The sequence below is a fragment of the Mytilus galloprovincialis genome, chromosome 8 (assembly GCF_965363235.1).
Source record: "Mytilus galloprovincialis chromosome 8, xbMytGall1.hap1.1, whole genome shotgun sequence".
Classification (NCBI taxonomy): domain Eukaryota; kingdom Metazoa; phylum Mollusca; class Bivalvia; order Mytilida; family Mytilidae; genus Mytilus; species Mytilus galloprovincialis.
This window is the reverse complement of record NC_134845.1, coordinates 62,074,513-62,094,667: the sequence shown is the minus strand read 5'-3', so window position 1 is coordinate 62,094,667 and position 20,155 is coordinate 62,074,513. Positions and strand designations below refer to the sequence as shown.

General features: G+C 31.0%; 1 protein-coding gene across 1 annotated transcript in view; it reads left to right on the top strand.

The window, feature by feature from the left end:
- Positions 1 to 19,572, top strand: part of LOC143042348 (polypeptide N-acetylgalactosaminyltransferase 5-like) — a 33,329-nt gene extending 13,757 nt beyond the window's left edge. Inside the window, exons 2-12 of the mRNA XM_076214625.1 lie at positions 718 to 1,157; positions 3,354 to 3,507; positions 3,862 to 4,028; positions 4,624 to 4,788; positions 7,180 to 7,396; positions 8,483 to 8,600; positions 9,593 to 9,778; positions 10,350 to 10,478; positions 12,076 to 12,174; positions 13,444 to 13,572; positions 18,765 to 19,572. Coding sequence (XP_076070740.1) covers positions 728 to 1,157; positions 3,354 to 3,507; positions 3,862 to 4,028; positions 4,624 to 4,788; positions 7,180 to 7,396; positions 8,483 to 8,600; positions 9,593 to 9,778; positions 10,350 to 10,478; positions 12,076 to 12,174; positions 13,444 to 13,572; positions 18,765 to 18,926 — 1,956 coding nt within the window. The 5' untranslated portion in view covers positions 718 to 727 and the 3' untranslated portion in view covers positions 18,927 to 19,572. The remainder of the gene's footprint in view (positions 1 to 717; positions 1,158 to 3,353; positions 3,508 to 3,861; positions 4,029 to 4,623; positions 4,789 to 7,179; positions 7,397 to 8,482; positions 8,601 to 9,592; positions 9,779 to 10,349; positions 10,479 to 12,075; positions 12,175 to 13,443; positions 13,573 to 18,764) is intronic.
- Positions 19,573 to 20,155: the final 583 nt, after the last annotated feature.

Below are 20,155 nucleotides of genomic sequence, written 5' to 3'. Positions count from 1 at the left end.
GTCATTTTAAGAATATTTCTCATTGTTGAAGACCTTATGATTGTTTATTCTTGCTAATATCAGCTTAATTTGAGTTTTGATATATAGTTGTCTCATTGGAAATCATACCTAGTCTCCCTATTTTTAAAATATATATAGAACATCACTTATGGTGTTATGGGTGTCTTTCGACATCTTGGATTGTAAAAAACAGAGAATCTGAGGTCAAGATAGCAAAATATAAAATGTATCTTAATATACATGTAATTATGCTAACCAAATCAAATTAAACTGTTGTATGTTTGTTAATCATGAACCATCTTTTTAAGTATCTTTTTTTGAAAAAAAGCATGATATAAACATTTTTACAAATTATTAAAAAAAATCTAAAAAAATAATTTAGATCCCTTCCACACCCATCTACATGTACCTTAAGTATAAGACTAAATTGATATAAATTTTCATCGGGACTAAAACTAAAACATTCGAAAGCCATGGGTGTATATTTATTTAGAGACTGATTTAAATAGTAATTGATTAATGAATACATACATGTACAAATGTATGTAAAGAAGTTGATTGCAAAATGCGCATGAAATACATGTTTGATAAGAAATGTTAAAAATATTATTTGTTTTACCTCACCAAGTTTTACATAACAATAAAAACTTTAAAGAAATACTCCCTAACATCACTTTATTTCGTGTTAATAAACCATACTATTTGTAATCGTTTCAGAACCATAAAAATGAATTTAGTACGACTGCTCCGGAAGAAATTATCAGCACCAATATTCCTATTACTTTTAGTAGCATTTCTCTGGTATTCAATATTCATGGTTGAAGATATGACGGGACCGAATGACGTTGATACAGAAAGTATGGATGTCTATGATGTCAAATTGAGACAAGCCATCAATGAAAATACACCACCACGTGACCATGTAAAACCTTTAGAACCACCAGACGACCATGATAAAAATCCGGAATCTCCTAATTTTCCAATACACGATAAAATGAAGGAACCAGCTGTTGATCAACAAATTGATAATATTCAGGAACAAAATGTGAATATAGATGAAAATAAACAGGAAGTAAATAAAAAAGACGAAAAATTACAAATAAAACCACCACTGAAAGAGCTTCCAAAATTTGACGTACTTGTGAAGGAAGGACTAGGTAATACTGATAGTTTACGATATCAATGTGTAGAAAACCTAATCTATATTATTTATCACTTGCTATACATGGTCCGAGAACACAATTAATTCGTAGTGCATTTCTTTTAGAACATAAATGAAAATTAAAAAATTCCCACCTGCGCTTTCTCAATGAAATTTTTACAGTGTGTTGTACTACTTTTGGGGCAAATTATATCAAAATTATAGAAAACTTCATCGCCTCTAACTCAAAATATGGACAATTTTGTGTTTAGGGTGTCTTGAAATCTTTTGACAGCTTCCGAAGTGCTAATTTTTAACCTTTTTCAGCTGGACCAAATCACTACTTTTCTGTAAAATTCTGGACCCAAATTTTTTTACAGTGTAATTTCACCCCCCTACTTACAATTTGAGGCATTAAACATGGAGAAATAAATTTGGAAGAGGTATAAAAATTATTGGCAAGTAACCCACTGTTAACACTAGGGACTATATTCGTGAACAACGAAAATCAAGGGACGACAATTGTGGTCTCGGACCACATGAAGTGCTATAAAACTAGGTTTAATCCACCAAGTTTATGAAGTTCATTTTTAACTACGATCAATAGTATATTTAAGTAAATCTGCAAAGAGGATTAAGAACCTAAAAAAAGTTAAGAAATTCAATGTGAATGTGAATCTATATGTTGATCCCTGAAGTGCAAAATTAGAATTAAAGATATAAATCCTATAAAATAGTCAACATACAATGTACATGTATATAAATGAATAAATTTGTAATAACGCTATCTTAAAGCCTACTATTTAACAAAAAAGAAAGATCTACTAGACAAGACATTTTTTTTTACTAAATTTGATATCTTATTACAATGACAGTTACTCGTAAAGTAACACATTAGTATCAAATTATCACAATCTTCTTTTTCTTTGTTTTATTTTCTTCTTCTTCTAAATTTCCGTTCTTTCAAATTATAAATCTACATTTACAATAACACGAAGACATTTTTTTTTCATTGGTGGAAGTACAATGTATGTTGGTACCATGTATGAATACAAACATAGTTACTGTTCAAGACTGGCTCACCAGTCCATCGACACACACATACACACATACATAACCATACATCAACAAACTCTTTCTATGAAATAATCATATGATGTCCAAATGGGAATTAATCGTACGATATACATTCATAGTTCATAGCTGTCTTTTATTGGTCTCGTATGTTGACAATCACTATCTTTGACATTTGCATAATTCCTCGTAATGTGCAGTTCAAGTTTAATTATCTGTTGCTGTATCATGGATTTGTTACGACTGTCATACAAAAAAGCTGAAAGGTTTAGCTAACTATATAACCAGGTTTAATCCACCGTTTTAGATAATGTAAAACAGAAGATGTGGTATGAGTGCTAATTGAAACAACTCTTCATCCAAGTCACAATGTGAAAAGAACTCAAAAAAAGTAAACGAAGTAAAACCTGACTTAACCTAACCCTTTCGGGACTTGAGATTTTGTTCGGTTTTGGCAGGTATTCGGTTTCATCAGGTTCACAATGCATAAAATGTGGTATGATTGGTCTTCAGAACAAGTTTGGATTAGACAGGTTTCCGGTTTGTTCAGGGTTCTGTTTAATCAGGTTTCACTATATTATAATTCGATGTACGGCCTTCAACACATATTCTTGTCTCATATTCAAAAGAGAGCTACAAAGGCCTGTACCAAGTCAGGATAATCCCAGTTGTTTCCCATTCGTTTGATTTGTTTGAGTTTTTAATCTTTATATTTTTTAAGGGACTTTCCGTTTTAATTTGTCTTTTAACCTTTGAAAGTCATTAAAGACCCACTGAATAGCCCATGAAAATGTCAGTATACCTTAATTCTAATGATGCTGGATAAGCCCATCAGATTGATACGAGAAATATTTCTAAATACTAGAAATAAAAAACAGGCCATAACCATAATATATATATAAGAAGATATGGTATGAATTCCAATGATACAACTCTCTATCCAAGTCAAAGTTTGGAAAAGTAACTCATTATAGATTAAAGAACAGTCTCCAATTCAACACGGGGCTTTTGCTCGCACCAAACAACAAGATATAAAGGGCCCAAAACTGACTTAGTCTATTGTTAACCCATTCTAACGAGAAGACTATAAGCATGATAAGACATTTAGTAAATAATATAATGATTATTCCTGTTACAGGAGAAAATGGACAACCAGTCAACATTAGTAAAGATTCGTTATCTGAGGAACAAAAGAGGGATTTCAAAACTGGATGGAAAAACAATGCATTCAACGAATATCTCAGTAACCGTATATCATTAGACAGAACATTACAAGACCCTAGAGATGAAAAGTAATGTATCATAAATACCATTTAGTTTAATCTGTCTCCAACGTTCATATACACTTATGGAATTAAAAAAACAAAATGACGGAAGAGGAAATAATTTTGTAAATGCACATTTGGTACATTTCATTGGATATGTAAACGCAGTTTGACAAACACCAAATTTGATAATTTCGAATATAATATTTCCTTAACGATATAATCTGATTAAAATCTAAGCTGATTTTTAGAATAATTATCTCTCTGAAGTGTTATGGACCACCTTACGTGGTGTCTTTTTCACGGTCGACATGCGCACATCATACAAACTGTAAAATATCCTTAACTTGTTTATCCTGAATACCGTCTTTTTAATGTTAGGTGCAAACTTATCAAATATCCTGAGAACTTACCCGACGTTAGTGTAATTGTTACATTTCACAACGAAGCTTGGTCTGTGCTACTACGATCCGTCCACAGTATTGTCAATAGAACGCCTAAGCATCTTCTCAGAGAAGTTATATTAGCAGATGACTGCTCTGACATGCGTAAGTATTTATCATTGCTTATAGCTATTATATATCTTCAGTAGCCCATTACTTTTCTAGTTTATATTGGCATTGATGTACAAAAATTACTCGACTTGAGTAAAACAACTATCATTTACGGGGTCACTTATACGAACATAGCGCAAAACCGTAATAGTTGGGCATAATTTCATAACTAAAAAAAATTTAAGGCTGTTAAACTAAATTGTATAGAGATGTTTTATTTCCATTCAATAGGCTCACAAGTAGACGTAGATGTAGGACAAAACAAGACATTAAGGGGGTAGACCTTGGTTCAAGGAGATAACTCTTTAAATCAGTTATGTGTTTGTAAAATTCAGGTTTCGTCAATGAATTTGAAGCATTTACCTGAAACAGATTGGAAATAATCTATGTATCCAAGAAGCTTAGAACATATTTATGAAAATGGCTGACATAAACGTACTGATGATTTTAAGAGTTATTTCCCTTAACCTAGGTCTACCTCCTTAATAAGTCAATAACTCAAAGAACCCCAAAAGAAACATGTATATGTACATTATACGAATGTGTTACAGATATTTAGATATATTTTGTAACAATTGATGCATTTTAGCTCACTTAGCAGAACCATTAGACAAATATCTAGAGGATTTTCCGAAAGTAAAAGTTGTAAGAGCGTTAAATAGAGAAGGTCTGATCAGAGCGAGGTTACGTGGATACAGAGCAGCAACCGGCACAGTGCTGGTATTCTTGGATTCTCACATTGAATGTGCCGAAGGTAAGTAAATTTTCGACCTAAAAAAGCTGTTACAGTATCAATAAAACTGTAAGAAATTGTGTTGGTGACCCCGAGTGGGAGGGAGCACTTACCCCTTGTGCCCTCGGTAAATCCGGCAATGTATACCTTCTACGTGACATTTGTATTTATAAATACCGATAAACTTTTCTCATCTATTTTCAGTTTTTTTTTATAGATATTTAGTACCATTTACTTATAAAGATGTTTTATTCTTAATTTAACCGATTGTAAGTTTTTGACAGAGAATGGAAGATGTGTTATGCACAAACGTTTTTCGTTTTAAGCTTCCGTCAGTTTTTAACCTTTTTTGTCATCTGAATCAATTAATGAGGCTTGAACATTGGACAAAGTAAAAAGTAAAATCACAAAAATATTGAACTCTGAGGAAAATTCAAGGAAGGTCCCGAATCAAATGGAAAACAGACTAAACGAATGATAACTACTGTCATATTCCTGACTTGGTGCAGGGATTTTCTTGAAAATGGGGGATTAAACCTGGTTTTAAACCTAGCTTAATCACTCACTTGTATGACAGTCGCATCAATTTGTATTGTAATGATAACGATATGTGAACAAAAGAAACAGACATAATAGGTAAACATGTCAAAAATTTGGGTACAGCAGTCAGCACTTTGTTATAATCTCAATCCTTTTAAAACAAACATATATGTAACAAAGAAGCACAAAAGGTATATAGACAAAACATAAACGTATTAACAAAACAACAGGAATATAAAAAAATTACCATTGCACAATAACGCAATGAGGGGATATATAAGTACAGAGCCACGGCATACATGTATCAAAGAAACATAAAAAGGCATATACACAAAGCTCACAAACAAACATGAAAGACAAGAATACTAACATATTTTACAATAACACAGTAACCGGATGTATCTATAATACTAAAATTACGAGGTCCAATTTGTCAGCCGTCATCGGGTAAAAACGACAAATCAAAGAATTCAACTCTATATATAACTAATATAGGACAATGGTGTAGATTAAAAATTACACCACTCCAGACCCTTTTGTTTTCAGTATAATTAATATTGCCAATAATTAACAAGTTCCGGGTCGAATCCGATACTGATACAAATAGTATATTCAGCTATTACCTTATCTTATCTGTACGTTCTGCATTTGACAGGCGCACCATCAAACGGTGTATTTAGGATTTTGCTATTTACACGGGTCATAATCAAAGGACTGACACTACTAAATTCAATCATTGTCAAATTGTTCCCTATTGTAGTTTTATTCAGCAATCAGCAAGACTTTCTAAGATAACTAATATAGGACAATGCTGTTGATTAAAAAATACTCCATTCCTGGATAGCCAGGACCTTTTGTTTTCCAAATAATTAAGTATTTCCAATAATTGATAAGTTCCAGGTCGACGGGTTCAAACAGAAAGATTTGAAAGCAGAGAAAACTGTGTATCTTATAATCGACATGACTTATCAGATGACAATACCAATTACTAAAATAAGGCTTAGGCATAGTTATATACTTTAATTCAGTCACGGACCCGTGATATCACGGGTGTGTACTTGTAACTACAAATCATATGCATCAAAGAAACACAAAATGGCATATCGACAAAGCAAACTAGATAAAATGAAAGACAAAACTACGAGAATTTTCATAAAACAATAAAACAATGAGGGAATGTATAAGCACACAGTCACGTCAAATGGATATTGATAAAAACAGACTAAACAGTTAAAGTAATATTGATAAAGACAAATTATATAACATCCTATTAAGACTACAAACAGCGTCAGTACCAAGAATCTATACTATACTTCAAGACCATCGTGTCTTATTTTAAAAGTTGATACGGAATATTTATCAACAAGGTCTTGGAACCTTCCGACGAATTTTTTTAAAAGTTTTGTAAACATTTGCAGGATGCTTTTTGCTTTACATGTATTCATTATTCTTTTTGATTCTCGAACTCTAGGGGATCAAAAATGACATCAACAACCTCTTCATCTGGTCAAACCTAAACACTCTTTGCGTAATGTCATCGATACATTTTATAAGCAATTATTATAGTAAATTCATATGGAATTGGGGTTCTTTAAAAATACGTTAAACATGTTAAATGCTCATCAGTTATTTTTTTTTAAATTTGCGATATTAAAATGTTTGTTACAAATATAGAACATTCCTAAGAAAACAAAATAAACATATATAGTATATACATGTATACCTGGATTAACATTTTATGCACCAGACGCGCGTTTCGTCTTCAAAAGATTCATCAGTGACGCTCGAATGAAAATATTTAAAAAGGCTAACAAAGTACGAACTTGATGTACATTGAGGTCCAAAATTCTGACATAGTATTACACATTTTAGGCTGGATTGAACCAATGTTAGATAGAATAGCCAAAAACTGGACGACGGTTGTTACACCTGTCATCGATGTGATTAACGATGACACATTTGGTTTCCAGTTCCAAGATGCAAAAGCTACTAGTGTCGGGGGATTTGATTGGAATATGGTTTTTACGTGGCATGGAATACCTGAAGAAGAACGGAAACGAAGAAATTACGAAGACCATACACCAGTTAGGTAACAGAAATAATAAAAGCCTTCTTAAACTCATCATGATGTTAAAGAATATCATAACATTAAATCAATCAATAAACCAGTCGAGTTTATATGAAGAGTGGCATTGACAGTTACATTACTCTACTATCTTTTTTGTTTTTTATTTGATCGATATTTTAAAAACTTAAAATAATGCCACGAATGATTAAGGATGTACTTAGGTGAGGTTAGGTAAAAATAAAGAAATTCAGAAATCAAAATTGATACTATAAGCTGGTAGAGCATCAATTCAGGATAAAGATCAGCTAAAAATTTGATAAGTCATGGACCTTCTTTTCGAGATATTTGAGATTTAAAATATGGCAGGAAAAGGCTGACTCTGACTTTTTCCTCATGTTTGCATTGGTAATATTTGGGTCTCATAACAAACGAAAGAAAATCAAGAATCTTATACAATTTTGGTAAATGACCTTTCATGAGCTATTAAGTCTTATATGAAAAAATAAATGGGTGTTACGGGGCAAAAAAAAATATATTGTATTGTATGGAAAAACACCAAGGAGTCGGAACATTTGACACAAATTTCAATACCTCACCCAAGTACATCCTTAATTAAGGTTGGCTTATACATGGGTCAATGAAATCTCCGACTGTGATCGAAGGGCCTTGGTAGGAGACCTTGCGATCTGACGTCTTATGTAAAACGACATGTGACCTGGGACCTTAAGATTTGTTCAAAATATCACTTACTTTAAGATTGTTTAAAATCTTACCATTTATTATACATTTTTTTAAGCGATTAAATGTATGTAACATAAGGGGATACTAAATTGAAGGCACTTACATGTTCACAATAAGATACGTAAACCCTTACTCTGTTTCTTTATAGTTCCGAAATAAATAAAAAATATGTAATTGAGATGCAATCAAACGTCTAATTAAGAGGATTAAATTTCATTCAAATTTCATGAAATGTTATTTACAGCTGGGATATATTAAGCATTTGTAAAAAAGAACAGTTGTGTCACATGTTTTAATGGTTCAAATGGATTTTTCGTATTATTATAATTTTGTCTGGCTTATGAAACAAGAATCTTCATTTTGTAGATCACCAACAATGGCTGGTGGTTTATTTGCGATCAGTCATGCTTACTTTACTTACATTGGCACATATGATGATGGAATGGATATATGGGGAGGTGAAAATCTAGAAATATCATTTAGAGTATGTTCCGCATTATATATACAAAAGAATATCTTTGCATTTGCACTACTATACTGTTTGTTGTCTTTTAAGAATAGGGATATATTTTTGGAACGTCACTGATGAATATCTTATAGACGAACAGAATTATAATCCTTTTATCTTTGATAATTTTTTTGAATAATTTCATTAAATTAATAAATAAAAAAAAAAACAATATGAGCAAATACGTCTAATAAATCAGCTTCATTTTATATTGTTTAGTTTTTGAAATATGTGTCCAGATTGTAAATCGAAATATTGAATCTTCGATAAAGCACTTTATTTATCATTTTAATTAACAAGACTGTTTAGAACGTACTTTTCCAAATAAGAATTTCGTATCATATAATTATTTCAATTGTCTTTGATGCTTGCAAAATAGTTTTTAATTTCCTTATAAATTGAATGAGCATGATATCACTAATTTAAATGTTTTTGTCCGTGACTGAAGTCTAGAATCTAAGTGTACATGTAACAAGAAAAAAGCAAAATAACAAAAATGCCGATCTCTGATGAAAATTCAAAATGTAAAGTCCGTTATTGAATTGCAAACTCAAAAGCCCAAACACATTAAACGAATGAATAACAACTGTCACACTCCTGACTTGGTATGGGCTTAGTACGAGGGGTTTCTTATGTAGAAAATGGTGAATAAAGCCTAGTTAAACCTCTCAATTGCATGACAGACGCATTAAATTATATTGACAATGAAACAAAACAAACATAATATTAAATTAAAAGAATAAATATAAAAAAATCAGGGTACAGCAGTCAACATTGCGTTATAACCATAATCACTATATAAAAAAAACATATGTAACAAAAAAACACTGAAGGCACAAAGAGAAAGAACATATCTCTTTCCTTACATGGATCGTTTCAGTACTGCATACATAATTGGCAAATTATTCTCGAAAATGTATATGTCCATTGTAGACTACCTATACTAATCTGTTGTTTTTGAATTGTAGATATGGATGTGTGGTGGTACTTTAGAAACAACGCCATGTTCGCATGTCGGACATATATTTAGAAAACGATCCCCTTACAAATGGAGATCAAACATAAATGTATTGTTGAAAAATAATGTTCGATTATGCGAAGTGTGGCTTGATGATTATAAAGAATACTATTACGACAGAATAGGCCACAATCTGGTAATAAATTATACTTGCAATACTTTATTTTAACTCCACAATACGTTGGCATATTATAGTTGGTTTCTTTTTCGTTTTGTGTATTAACATAATCCTGTTGGGAAGCATACAATGGGCATCCATTGTTTTGGCTGGAATTAATATCTTGACCATTGGGGTAAATCACCCGAATGACACATTTTTAATTGTATACTCATACGTAAGCTAACTCATTTTTTGATAAGTTAGACATATATAATCCAAATCAGCTTATTAATAAAGTAAAGTTACAAGACTTATGGACAAAGCTGACTGTCAAAGTTGCGCAAATAATACATATAGCATTGGTCGTACTAGCGAACTTCCTCAACTTTTATTTAATTACTCCCATTCCAACAATCTGCAATTGACAAAAAACAAAGTGAAAATTTTACACTATCACTAATGACACTAAGCTACATAGGCTAAGAAGGGTACTCGTCGGTATTTACGGTCGTAAGGTTGGGAATAATTGCTTATATCCACTTGTTTTCAACAGCGGTGGTTAGTTGTCTCGTTCGCAATATCACATCTTCATACTTTCATATTGCAGGGAGATTACGGTAATATAACTTCAAGAATTGAACTACGGAAGAAATTGAAATGCAAGAGTTTTGAATGGTTCCTGAAGAATGTTTATCCTGAAATGTGGGTACCAGGTGAATCATTAGCATATGGACAGGTAACCCATTTATACACTTATAATAAACTTTCTTTTACTGAATATCAGTTCATAATGCAGAGGTAAATTTAGCATAATCCTAATTTAAAAGACATAAACAAGTTGAACATTTAAAATGAAATAATTTTAAAAATCTTTTTTTTATTTAAAATGAAAAAGAAAAAATGTTTTCTCGTAAACTGAAATAATTTTGAAGATGATGTCACTGTAAAGTATTGAAATAGAAATACAATGCAAAAATAGTTCCATGAATACGTGTTTGCAATGACGTTTTCACTAGCAGAAGTACTTTATATCTATGGTGAACGTATTCCTAATTGTATCAGATGTTTATAAACATTAAATTTTTGTAAATTCCGTAAATATTATTGCACAGAAACATATTTGCAGCATTGGTAAAAAGTAAAATTACAAAAATACCGAACTCAGTCACTAAACTTTCTTATCAAGCTCTTGATATTAAGTTACAAAGGTTAATGACGAAATACACATAGATTTAGAGATTTAAAAGATGTTCATGTGTATTGAATTTTGATAAACTGCGTCTATGCTTTTTTTTCCCAAAATACCCTTTTTTATCAAATGACATTAGAAAATACAACAATTTTTTCATGATTGGGTTTGCCGTTTTAATGTTTTTATTCCAGCGTCACTGATGCAATGTCCTTTGTAAACGAAACTCGCCCTTGGTGTTCAAATTGTCAAGCCTGGTATTTATGATAAGGTTATTGGTTTACATATATGCTTACCTTATTTCAGATAAGTATTTAGGCCCTGGCCTGTCTAGTATGTATAATTTTTAAAGTTCCTGAAGATCTTCAGAAGTAAATCAAATAATATTATGTTCTGCTCTGCAATCTTCAAAATAACTACTAGTAATACATTTACTAAAGGTTGCATTTCTGTTAATATAGACAATGCAATTTCCTATAGGAATTCGCTTTCCCGTTAAAACTGTGCCACTTTTATTATGAAGTTTCGTGTAAAACTATATCCGAGAATGGAATGTTGATTTGCACTACTATTTTATTCGAAGTCCAAAACAAAGGGCTCTGTGGTATATTTTTAGCATGTATATGGCCAAAACGAAAGAGATTAAACTTATACTTACATTCTGTACTACTATTTTGAATATTTTTGAATATTCAAAATTCACCGTTACCATATGTATATATGCTGGTAACATCCCGAAGTTTATGTCTTTATAAGATAAAACATAGGGATCATATTTGTGAACAAGTACTAGTTCAAATACATAAACAAAAGTACATATGTATGAAGATTATCGGTATATATCACCCACAATTAGGCGTGATTTGTGAAACAGCTGAATTTACAAAGTGCAACAAATAATCCCTTATAAAAGACAGCAAATAAGAACATACTTTCATATGCAAAGAAAGAGTTCAAACTTGAATCAAGTGCAAGCAGTTTACAAGCAGATGCTTATCTTTGAAAAACACTTTAAACATTGTTGTTAAATTAAAACTGTAGAAAGGAAATATACGAGGGCAACATTTAGCTTGATAGCTGAAATAGTTGCAAGTATTATTAGAGGCATTTTTGTTAAAACTTATGTAACGACATTTTTTTTCAGATAAGAGCAAAGACTCGACCTTACTGCCTAGCAGGCAATTGTGATTATGGACAAACAGGGAAGCCCCTTTCAATGGCAAACTGTTCAGTAACACAAAATGTAAGATTGATAGTATTTTTTGTAACATTAGCTGATGTTTGCTTCATGTAATTTATTTGATTTATTGCTTAAACTTCATTTTAGTGAGTAGTATAATTATACGAATAAATTGATTTGTATATTATAATGAAAATTCTCTTTTTTTTCGAACGATCAACTTGACCTGACTGATTTGTTATAAATGTAGATTTCAAAACTAGTTTTGGGAGATAAGTGTATCATACTGACTTATTATATGTCAGCATGGTACAATTTTGTCTAAAAACGTATTTTCAGATCTATAATATATCTAGTTAGCAGACCGTTTCAATCTTTCTACAGCCCTACGGCATTTGAACTTCAATATTTCACTAAAATTGCGTTTGTTGGAGAACATTGCGATTCTTCCGGATATGACATTTGGGGATACTAATGTATTATAGTTATAACATACATATTTAGTTTGCGTTTGTTACGACTTTTCATGATGAAATTGTTTACAAAAGTACCAGTTTTGTGATTAATTAGAAAAGGGGGAGATGAAATATCAATAATATATTCAATACTAAAAATGCAGGTAAATATATATCCGAAAGGAAAAAATAAGGATTGTCAAGCAGCAGTTCATACTATGAAACAAAAAATACTTTATCATCACCGTTTCGGTAGGTGGAGTGTGAAGCGCCCACAAAGATGTTAAATTCCGTCATAATTATTATGTGTATTTCCGGAAGTTCGAATTTCGATTTAATAGTATCGTTAAATGTTCTCTGTCATAACAATATTTTTTTTATCATACTCTTAAAACCGCTTTGCATATTGTCATGCATTGTGTAGGTAACTTTACTGTATGTGGTTGTATTTTGTAGGTCTCACGTTTGCAAATCGTTGCTTACATCAACATCATTAGAACTATAATAAATGGTTGTCTCTAATACAATCATTTCTTATCTCCTGACATTTGAAATGCTTGAGTAAATCGAATTCAAAATAACAATTCAGTGTTCTTAGCATGACACTTTTCTGACAAAGCAATAGCATCTTTGAGAATTTCTCTAAATTTAAAAAAATAATTAATAATGAAAGTCGTTAGTAACATAATCATTGTGTGAGTGAATGAGGCCTGCAAAGCTTCATAAGAAGCATGCATTCCCTAATATTTACAATCCTTTGTCTGTTCTGTTGTTGTTTTATAGATCAGAAAACAAACATGAGAAATTATATAACAACATTTTCAAGACCGCAAAATATTATCACAGAAACTAACATTGTATTTCCTCTATTCTTTAGCTATGGTATATGACTACAGCCAGAGAAATACGACGTGACTATGGGTGTTTTGATTACAGTGGTAACCCTGTCATACAAGTTCAATCCTGTCATCAGATGGGCGGTAACCAAGCATGGGAATTTAGAGAAGTATGATCTTAAATCTTAACATTTTCGTTTTTATCCTAAGGCTTTCTGAATAATTAACAATACAGTTGTTCTATTGCTGTTCAGCTGCCGATTGAATGACGTATACATGTATGCAAGTTAATAATCTAACAGCACTACTTACTATTCATTCGTGAACGTATCAAATTTTCCGCTATACATGTTATTATAATGAGAAAGAGCAAAGACTGGTCGGCACGGAGTTGTTATAATGAGTCTGGAATAATGTCATATCTTTCTGTAGACTGTTGTAATGTGAATCAACTCATATAAAATCCAGCTTAATATAAAGCAGGGTTCATATTCATATTGCACATACGGCAAAAATTGATCTTGTCTTGAATATGCATTTTGTTGGTCAATTAGTGAACAGTCGTCATCATAGTTTTCTTCCTTCATCTCGTGTATTTCTAAGATCAATAACACAATGATCCTACTAAAAGGGAAAACGGTACTATTTATTCTGCGATAGGCGACAATACTAAAGTTTTATAAATTTACAACTTTTTATGATAAAAACCTGGATAAAACAGTAATATGAAGTGTTAATACTTTATTATTAAATATTCGAAAGAAACCAACAGAAGTCAATTAAGGGATACGATATGCCAGATGAAAGATACCCAAATTCCAACGACTCCAGATTACCTTCGTTAAATAAATGTAAACAAATTGTAAGACAAACTATATAACATATGATCATAATAAAAAACAACAAATAGTAAGTTTGAATTTTGGAAATTTTTTGTCATGTATTTATAAGGACAGTACAACTATGTATCAACCGGCCAACGAATTTGCATTCATCGACAATATCTAATTAATGTCCAAGATAAAAACATTGAAGGGCAACCATCATATGTTTTCTCCAAATGGCAACTGGGCTACCAGACGCCAACTGTGATAAATTCAGCCAAATGCTAGCAAACTCCGTTTGTTAGAATCGCCAAACAAAATTTATCAATCCATGACAAGCACTTAAAACAAATTCTGAAATTACATAGGTTTTCAACTCAACCATATCAATTCAATCAACATTACTTACAACAGTTCAACGTAGTATATCAACCATACTATACAACAGTTCTACGTAGTATATCAACCATACTATACAACAGTTCTACGTAGTATATCAACCATACTATACAGCAGTTCAAAGTAATATATCAACCATACTATATAATAGTTCAACGTAGTATATCAACCATACCATACATCAGTTCAACGTAGTTTATCAACCATACCATACAACAGTTCAACGGTTCATTCCCTCTATTCCCACTTTTTATAAATCTGGTAAGAAAAGGTAAAATTTCATGTGCAAACAAAGGATTATACTGTACAAACATTTTTTAATCAACTGTTAATTGGCCAGTGCTTTTTTTTTTTATTAGAACAGGTAATAAGTTATTTTCTACACGAATTCTGGATTTTATTAAACAAAATAAATATGAAAGAAATTAATACAAATATAAGTAAATTATTTGATTAATTTTATAACACAAATTCAACTGTAGTTTCAAGCAAGAATAATATAACAGAAATTATACAACAGCATTAAATCAAATCACACATTGTAGCATTGTACCATTAGACAATCACTGTTTACAACTCCAATCTATTTATCATAATTTTTCTTTATTTTAAAGTAAATTCTTTGATGAAATAAGAAACATATTACAAATAAACAAGGTATTATACCTAAACAGTGTACGAATTATATGTTATGCTTTGAAAAAAATGCAGGTTAATCTTAGGTGAAATTCTAATTAACCTTGATTGTTATAAAAACAAATTATATATCAAAACATCTATTGTTATTTGCAAGTGGTAATAGAAGGAATAGTATTTTTAAAAAGTGGGAATAGGAGGAAGACACCAGTTCAACGTAGTATATCAACCGTACTTTACAACAGTTAAAACGGGGTATATCAACTGTACTATATATGCAACAGTTAAAACAGAGTGTATCAACTATACTATACAACAGTACAACTATAAACAACGTGTACAACTCAACATTTATTCACTTAACTGTATTTACAACTTACAACAAAATTGTAAATTCAACAGCACTGTTCAACTTATTGCATGTTTATAAAAACTGCATAAATTTTGAACTAAATTACAAAGATAAACCAATAAACCAAATGTCATTTTATTAAACAAAAATTAAAAATTTGCAATTCTAATGTAGCTCTGGAATGATGAAGACATCCTGCGCCCAATGGTTTTATCTAATTTTCAGAGTTACCAAGACAAAAAGACTGATGTCGCTTCTCTTATTCTATACGAATGGGTATTAAATAAATGTGTGTCTAAACTCAAAAACTGGATTCCAATTTGAATGTTTAAATCAATTTGAAACTGAACTCTTATAAATATTTCCCATTAGTATGTAATAAAAGAGGACCATTTTTTCAGGTCTCATTTGCAAACTATGTAGAGGACAAATCTCATATTATTTATTTTTATCAACAAACTGTTAACAGTAATAGATCTCCCTTTTGATCAGGTTTTGAAAAAAATTAAAGTAACAAAAAGCTGATTTTACATTATCAATATAAACATCTCGCCTATGTTCAGCATTTGATGTAGTGGCAAGTTCATTCACACGTAAAAATGCAGCAAAAGCGAAGTTAAATGCTGTTTGAAGCTTTATAATTAATATTTCAAATTGCAACAATAGCCAAATTAACAGAATGAAATTTATTTAAAATGCATAAAAAGATTACCAAAGCATAGGTATTATTTTCAAATAAGTGATGTCAACTAATAAAACTTTGTCCCAATTATATGGCTATTGTAAAAATGTCCATGATCCATTTAAATAAACTGCACAACCCAATGAAAAACCACTTGCACTGTCAGCATACAAATGTAAATCAGCATTATAAAAGAGTTCATTTACATTAATCGACGATGTTCCTTGAGCCTTAATATTAAGCTTGTCTGGATGTAGTTCTGAAAATATGTAAATATCTTTTGTTAAAATTTCCTTTTGGGTTTTGTCTATTAGCTGAGTTGTTAAGCAAATGTGCAATGTCATTCCTATTATACCTAGATTGATCAGTATCAACTTCATTATCCATAAATCGACGACATCTTAAGGAAGAATGATCCAAACCACATTTGAGACATGCATGTCTGTATTGGCAATTGCGTTTATTGCAAAAACCTTTGAAAATAAAATCGTAGCATTTATAACTAACATCAGCTTGTTGTTGTTTTTGAGTATTGGTAGTTAAAAGACGTAACCACAAAACACATCTATGGAGGACCATTTCTTTTTATGATCCCTTATTACCCTTAAACGAGATTGTTGGTCATAAGAATACCATTTTTCAAAAGAATGATTAGCTGCTGCACCCCTCAATATAGACATATACGGGAAAAGTTCACTTGCCTTTCCAAGATACCTTTTGATAAGGACCTGGGCATAGGCAATAAATGAATCAATACAATCTACAACATAACTAACAGTATGTTTTTAACTTTGTTCTGAATAACTAGCATACCCTCATTAATGCCAATTGTGCTTTGAAATTCGTGATTTGTTTGGCTGTTAACATTTTTACGATTCATAAGAGACAAATCAATGTATTCAAGATTTCAAAAATTATCCTTAGTTTTTGGCTTATAAATATGTCAACTTCATTAAAAGACAGGTAACATTATAGGTTCATCCTAAACTTCAGTAACCTCATCTAAGACAGCTAATTGCGGCTCATTCATTCGCATGTCAACTAATTTCGGGTTCATCAACCCGCAGTCTTCTTTCTATATATGCTTGCTCTACATCAGCTGGCGGACGTCTTCCCACATTTCTGACAACTGGTTGTGGCTGTTGTACTTCCCTAGGAGCCCTCCTAACCCGTAGCTTCGGACCTCTAACCGGGTCCTGTCGGTGACATCTACCTCTACCTCTTGGCATTGTTATAACTACTTATGTCCGAATCCACCTGTTCTTTTTTTGTGTTCCTTCAGGGTTCAAATCACACAATGAACAAATCACGACAAGTATGCAACTTTATACCAAATAAAAGCGGGAAAACCGCTTATGAAAAATGTAGGTTAACAAAAGACGCTAAGGTCCATCAAAATTAAAGAAAAAGTTAACTCTGGTTTAGCAGACGATACTCTCAATTGATTAAATTGATTTAATGCTGAATGATTAAATCTTATTTTTCTGTTTTAAAAGTCGAAACGAAATAGTATCATGACCAACTTCCAACGGAGCTTGTTTATGTTATCCATGACCAACGTAATTTTTCACCAAATTTATGAAATTTTGGAAGACTTTTTGAATAATTCTCTAGAATATATTTCAAAAGGTTTCAAAAGTATATTGTAAATATATACACTGCAGTTATTGATAGATAAATAAAGAATTATATTATACCCTTACATCCAATCACAGCGGTCCTAAGTTTACTTCCTTCACCTGCCTTTGGTACACAAAAGGCCAACCTATTTATGGGGAAATGTAATTTTTCTCTAGTAAGATAGCAATTGAAAAATGAGATTATAACGTCGCAAATATAATTGCTACAGAGAACATTCCATCTAATTGTAAGAATATATGTGGTAACGTCAATTCTAGAATTGATAAAAAGGTTATCTTCCACCATTTTCTACATTTGAAAATGCCTGTACCAAGTCAGGAATATGACAGTTTTTGTCCATTTGTTTTTGATGCGTTTTGTTATTTGATTTTGCCATGTGATTATGGAATTTCCCAATTGATCTTCCTCTAAGTTCAGTATTTTTGTGATTTTACTTTTCACATACTCTCTTAAAAAAAACCATTTAGCTAATGAGAGATATCAAAGTAACATGTGTTGTCAGCACAAACATATTACAGTTTCTATTTGAGAAATGAAGCTTTTGCAAATAAACTCATCATAGATACCAGGACTAAGTTGACGCGTTTGCAAATTACTTTTTTCGTGGCATGGAAGAAAGAATGTATAAAGAATGGCAAGTTTGTTAATCGCTTTATAAAATTTCATTCCAGACCATTTTTTATTATTTCTTGTTTATGTGTCAACACCAATTTTATTTTATATAACATGTAATCACAAAATACACTGTGCATGTTCAGAATCTCAATACTCTAAATATAATGTTTGCTTTAAATAAGTTCTATCTAATTTTATTTGTATTCTATTTAGGATAATACACTATACCATGTGCTGACAAATAAGTGCCTTGAAATTTCACAAGATGGAAAGAAATTGTTTATGAACACTTGTTTAGGAACAGATTATCAAATTTGGCTTTGGAACAGAACACGACCAAAAGGAGCAACCAGGAACTGGAATTCAAGAGATTAACTTCATTGAATAACATATTAAATATTCAAATGACATGCTACTTACAAATGTACATATAAAACAGAGAAATTGTGATGTAAAATGCTACTTAACTTCCAAATTAACTTTGTTTATCTGTCCATGTACAGGAAGCTCTTGACAATATAAACAAGATAACTCATTTTTTAAACGATGAAATAGAGTGTTTGTTCTGACTTTTTTTATTATTTAATTTTGATATAAATGGATGATTTTTTACACTATTTTTTTGTGCCGTTTTTACAAAAGTGACCACCATCTTTTTGTAATTGTACATTCTTTGATATAATTCATGACATTCAAACGAAATTCCAAAATTAATACTTCACACAATTTTTTAAATATCTCACTATGACAAAAATGTACTTATTTCAACATATTCAAAGCCCTATAAAATATTTCAAAACACTTTACAAAATCAAATGGACAATTTGATTCGATGTCATGGTTTTATACCCGTCTTCTACTAAATGTATACTTGTTAGAGAGTGTCTTTATGTGTGTGAAAGTAACATTGTTCATGTTAATTTGTGTGTGTCTTTCTTTTTTGTTATTACATCAAAGAAAGAAAATCATTACATGTATTTCATTTAATCATTTTGTCTATTAAATAATTTTCAAATTGTCAGTTTTATTTACGTTCTGCATTTCTGGCCTATGTGTTCTCAATCGGATAATTTAAAAATGTTGATGTTTTGCCCTTTATTATCTTACTGTATGGTATGGGTTTTTTTTCGTTGCTGAAGGCTGTACGATCATTTATCATCCTTACATGCCAATTCACGTAAGACACTTATCTATATTCATATGACCCTGTTTTACTATCAAGCATAATTACACCAAAACAGTGGATGTAGCATGAATATCAGTTAGGCCAAAAAATCGATCGAAAATGAACTGACAGTGTATCAATTATACATTATCTTTTCTTCTTATACACGTTATACGTGTGATAGAATAAGGTCATTTTATCATATTGTCAACCAGACAAATCTTTTATAGCAACGAAATACATGTTAGTTACGTAAATACACAAATAAAAATTATAACTTAGTCTAATGCAATTAATCATAAGTCTACTAGACTAGAATACTTCCATTAAGATACATGTACGTAAATATACAAATAAAAATTATAATTTAGTCTATAATGAAATTATTTATAAGTCTATTAGACTAGAACACTTCTATTAAGATACGTAATTACACAAA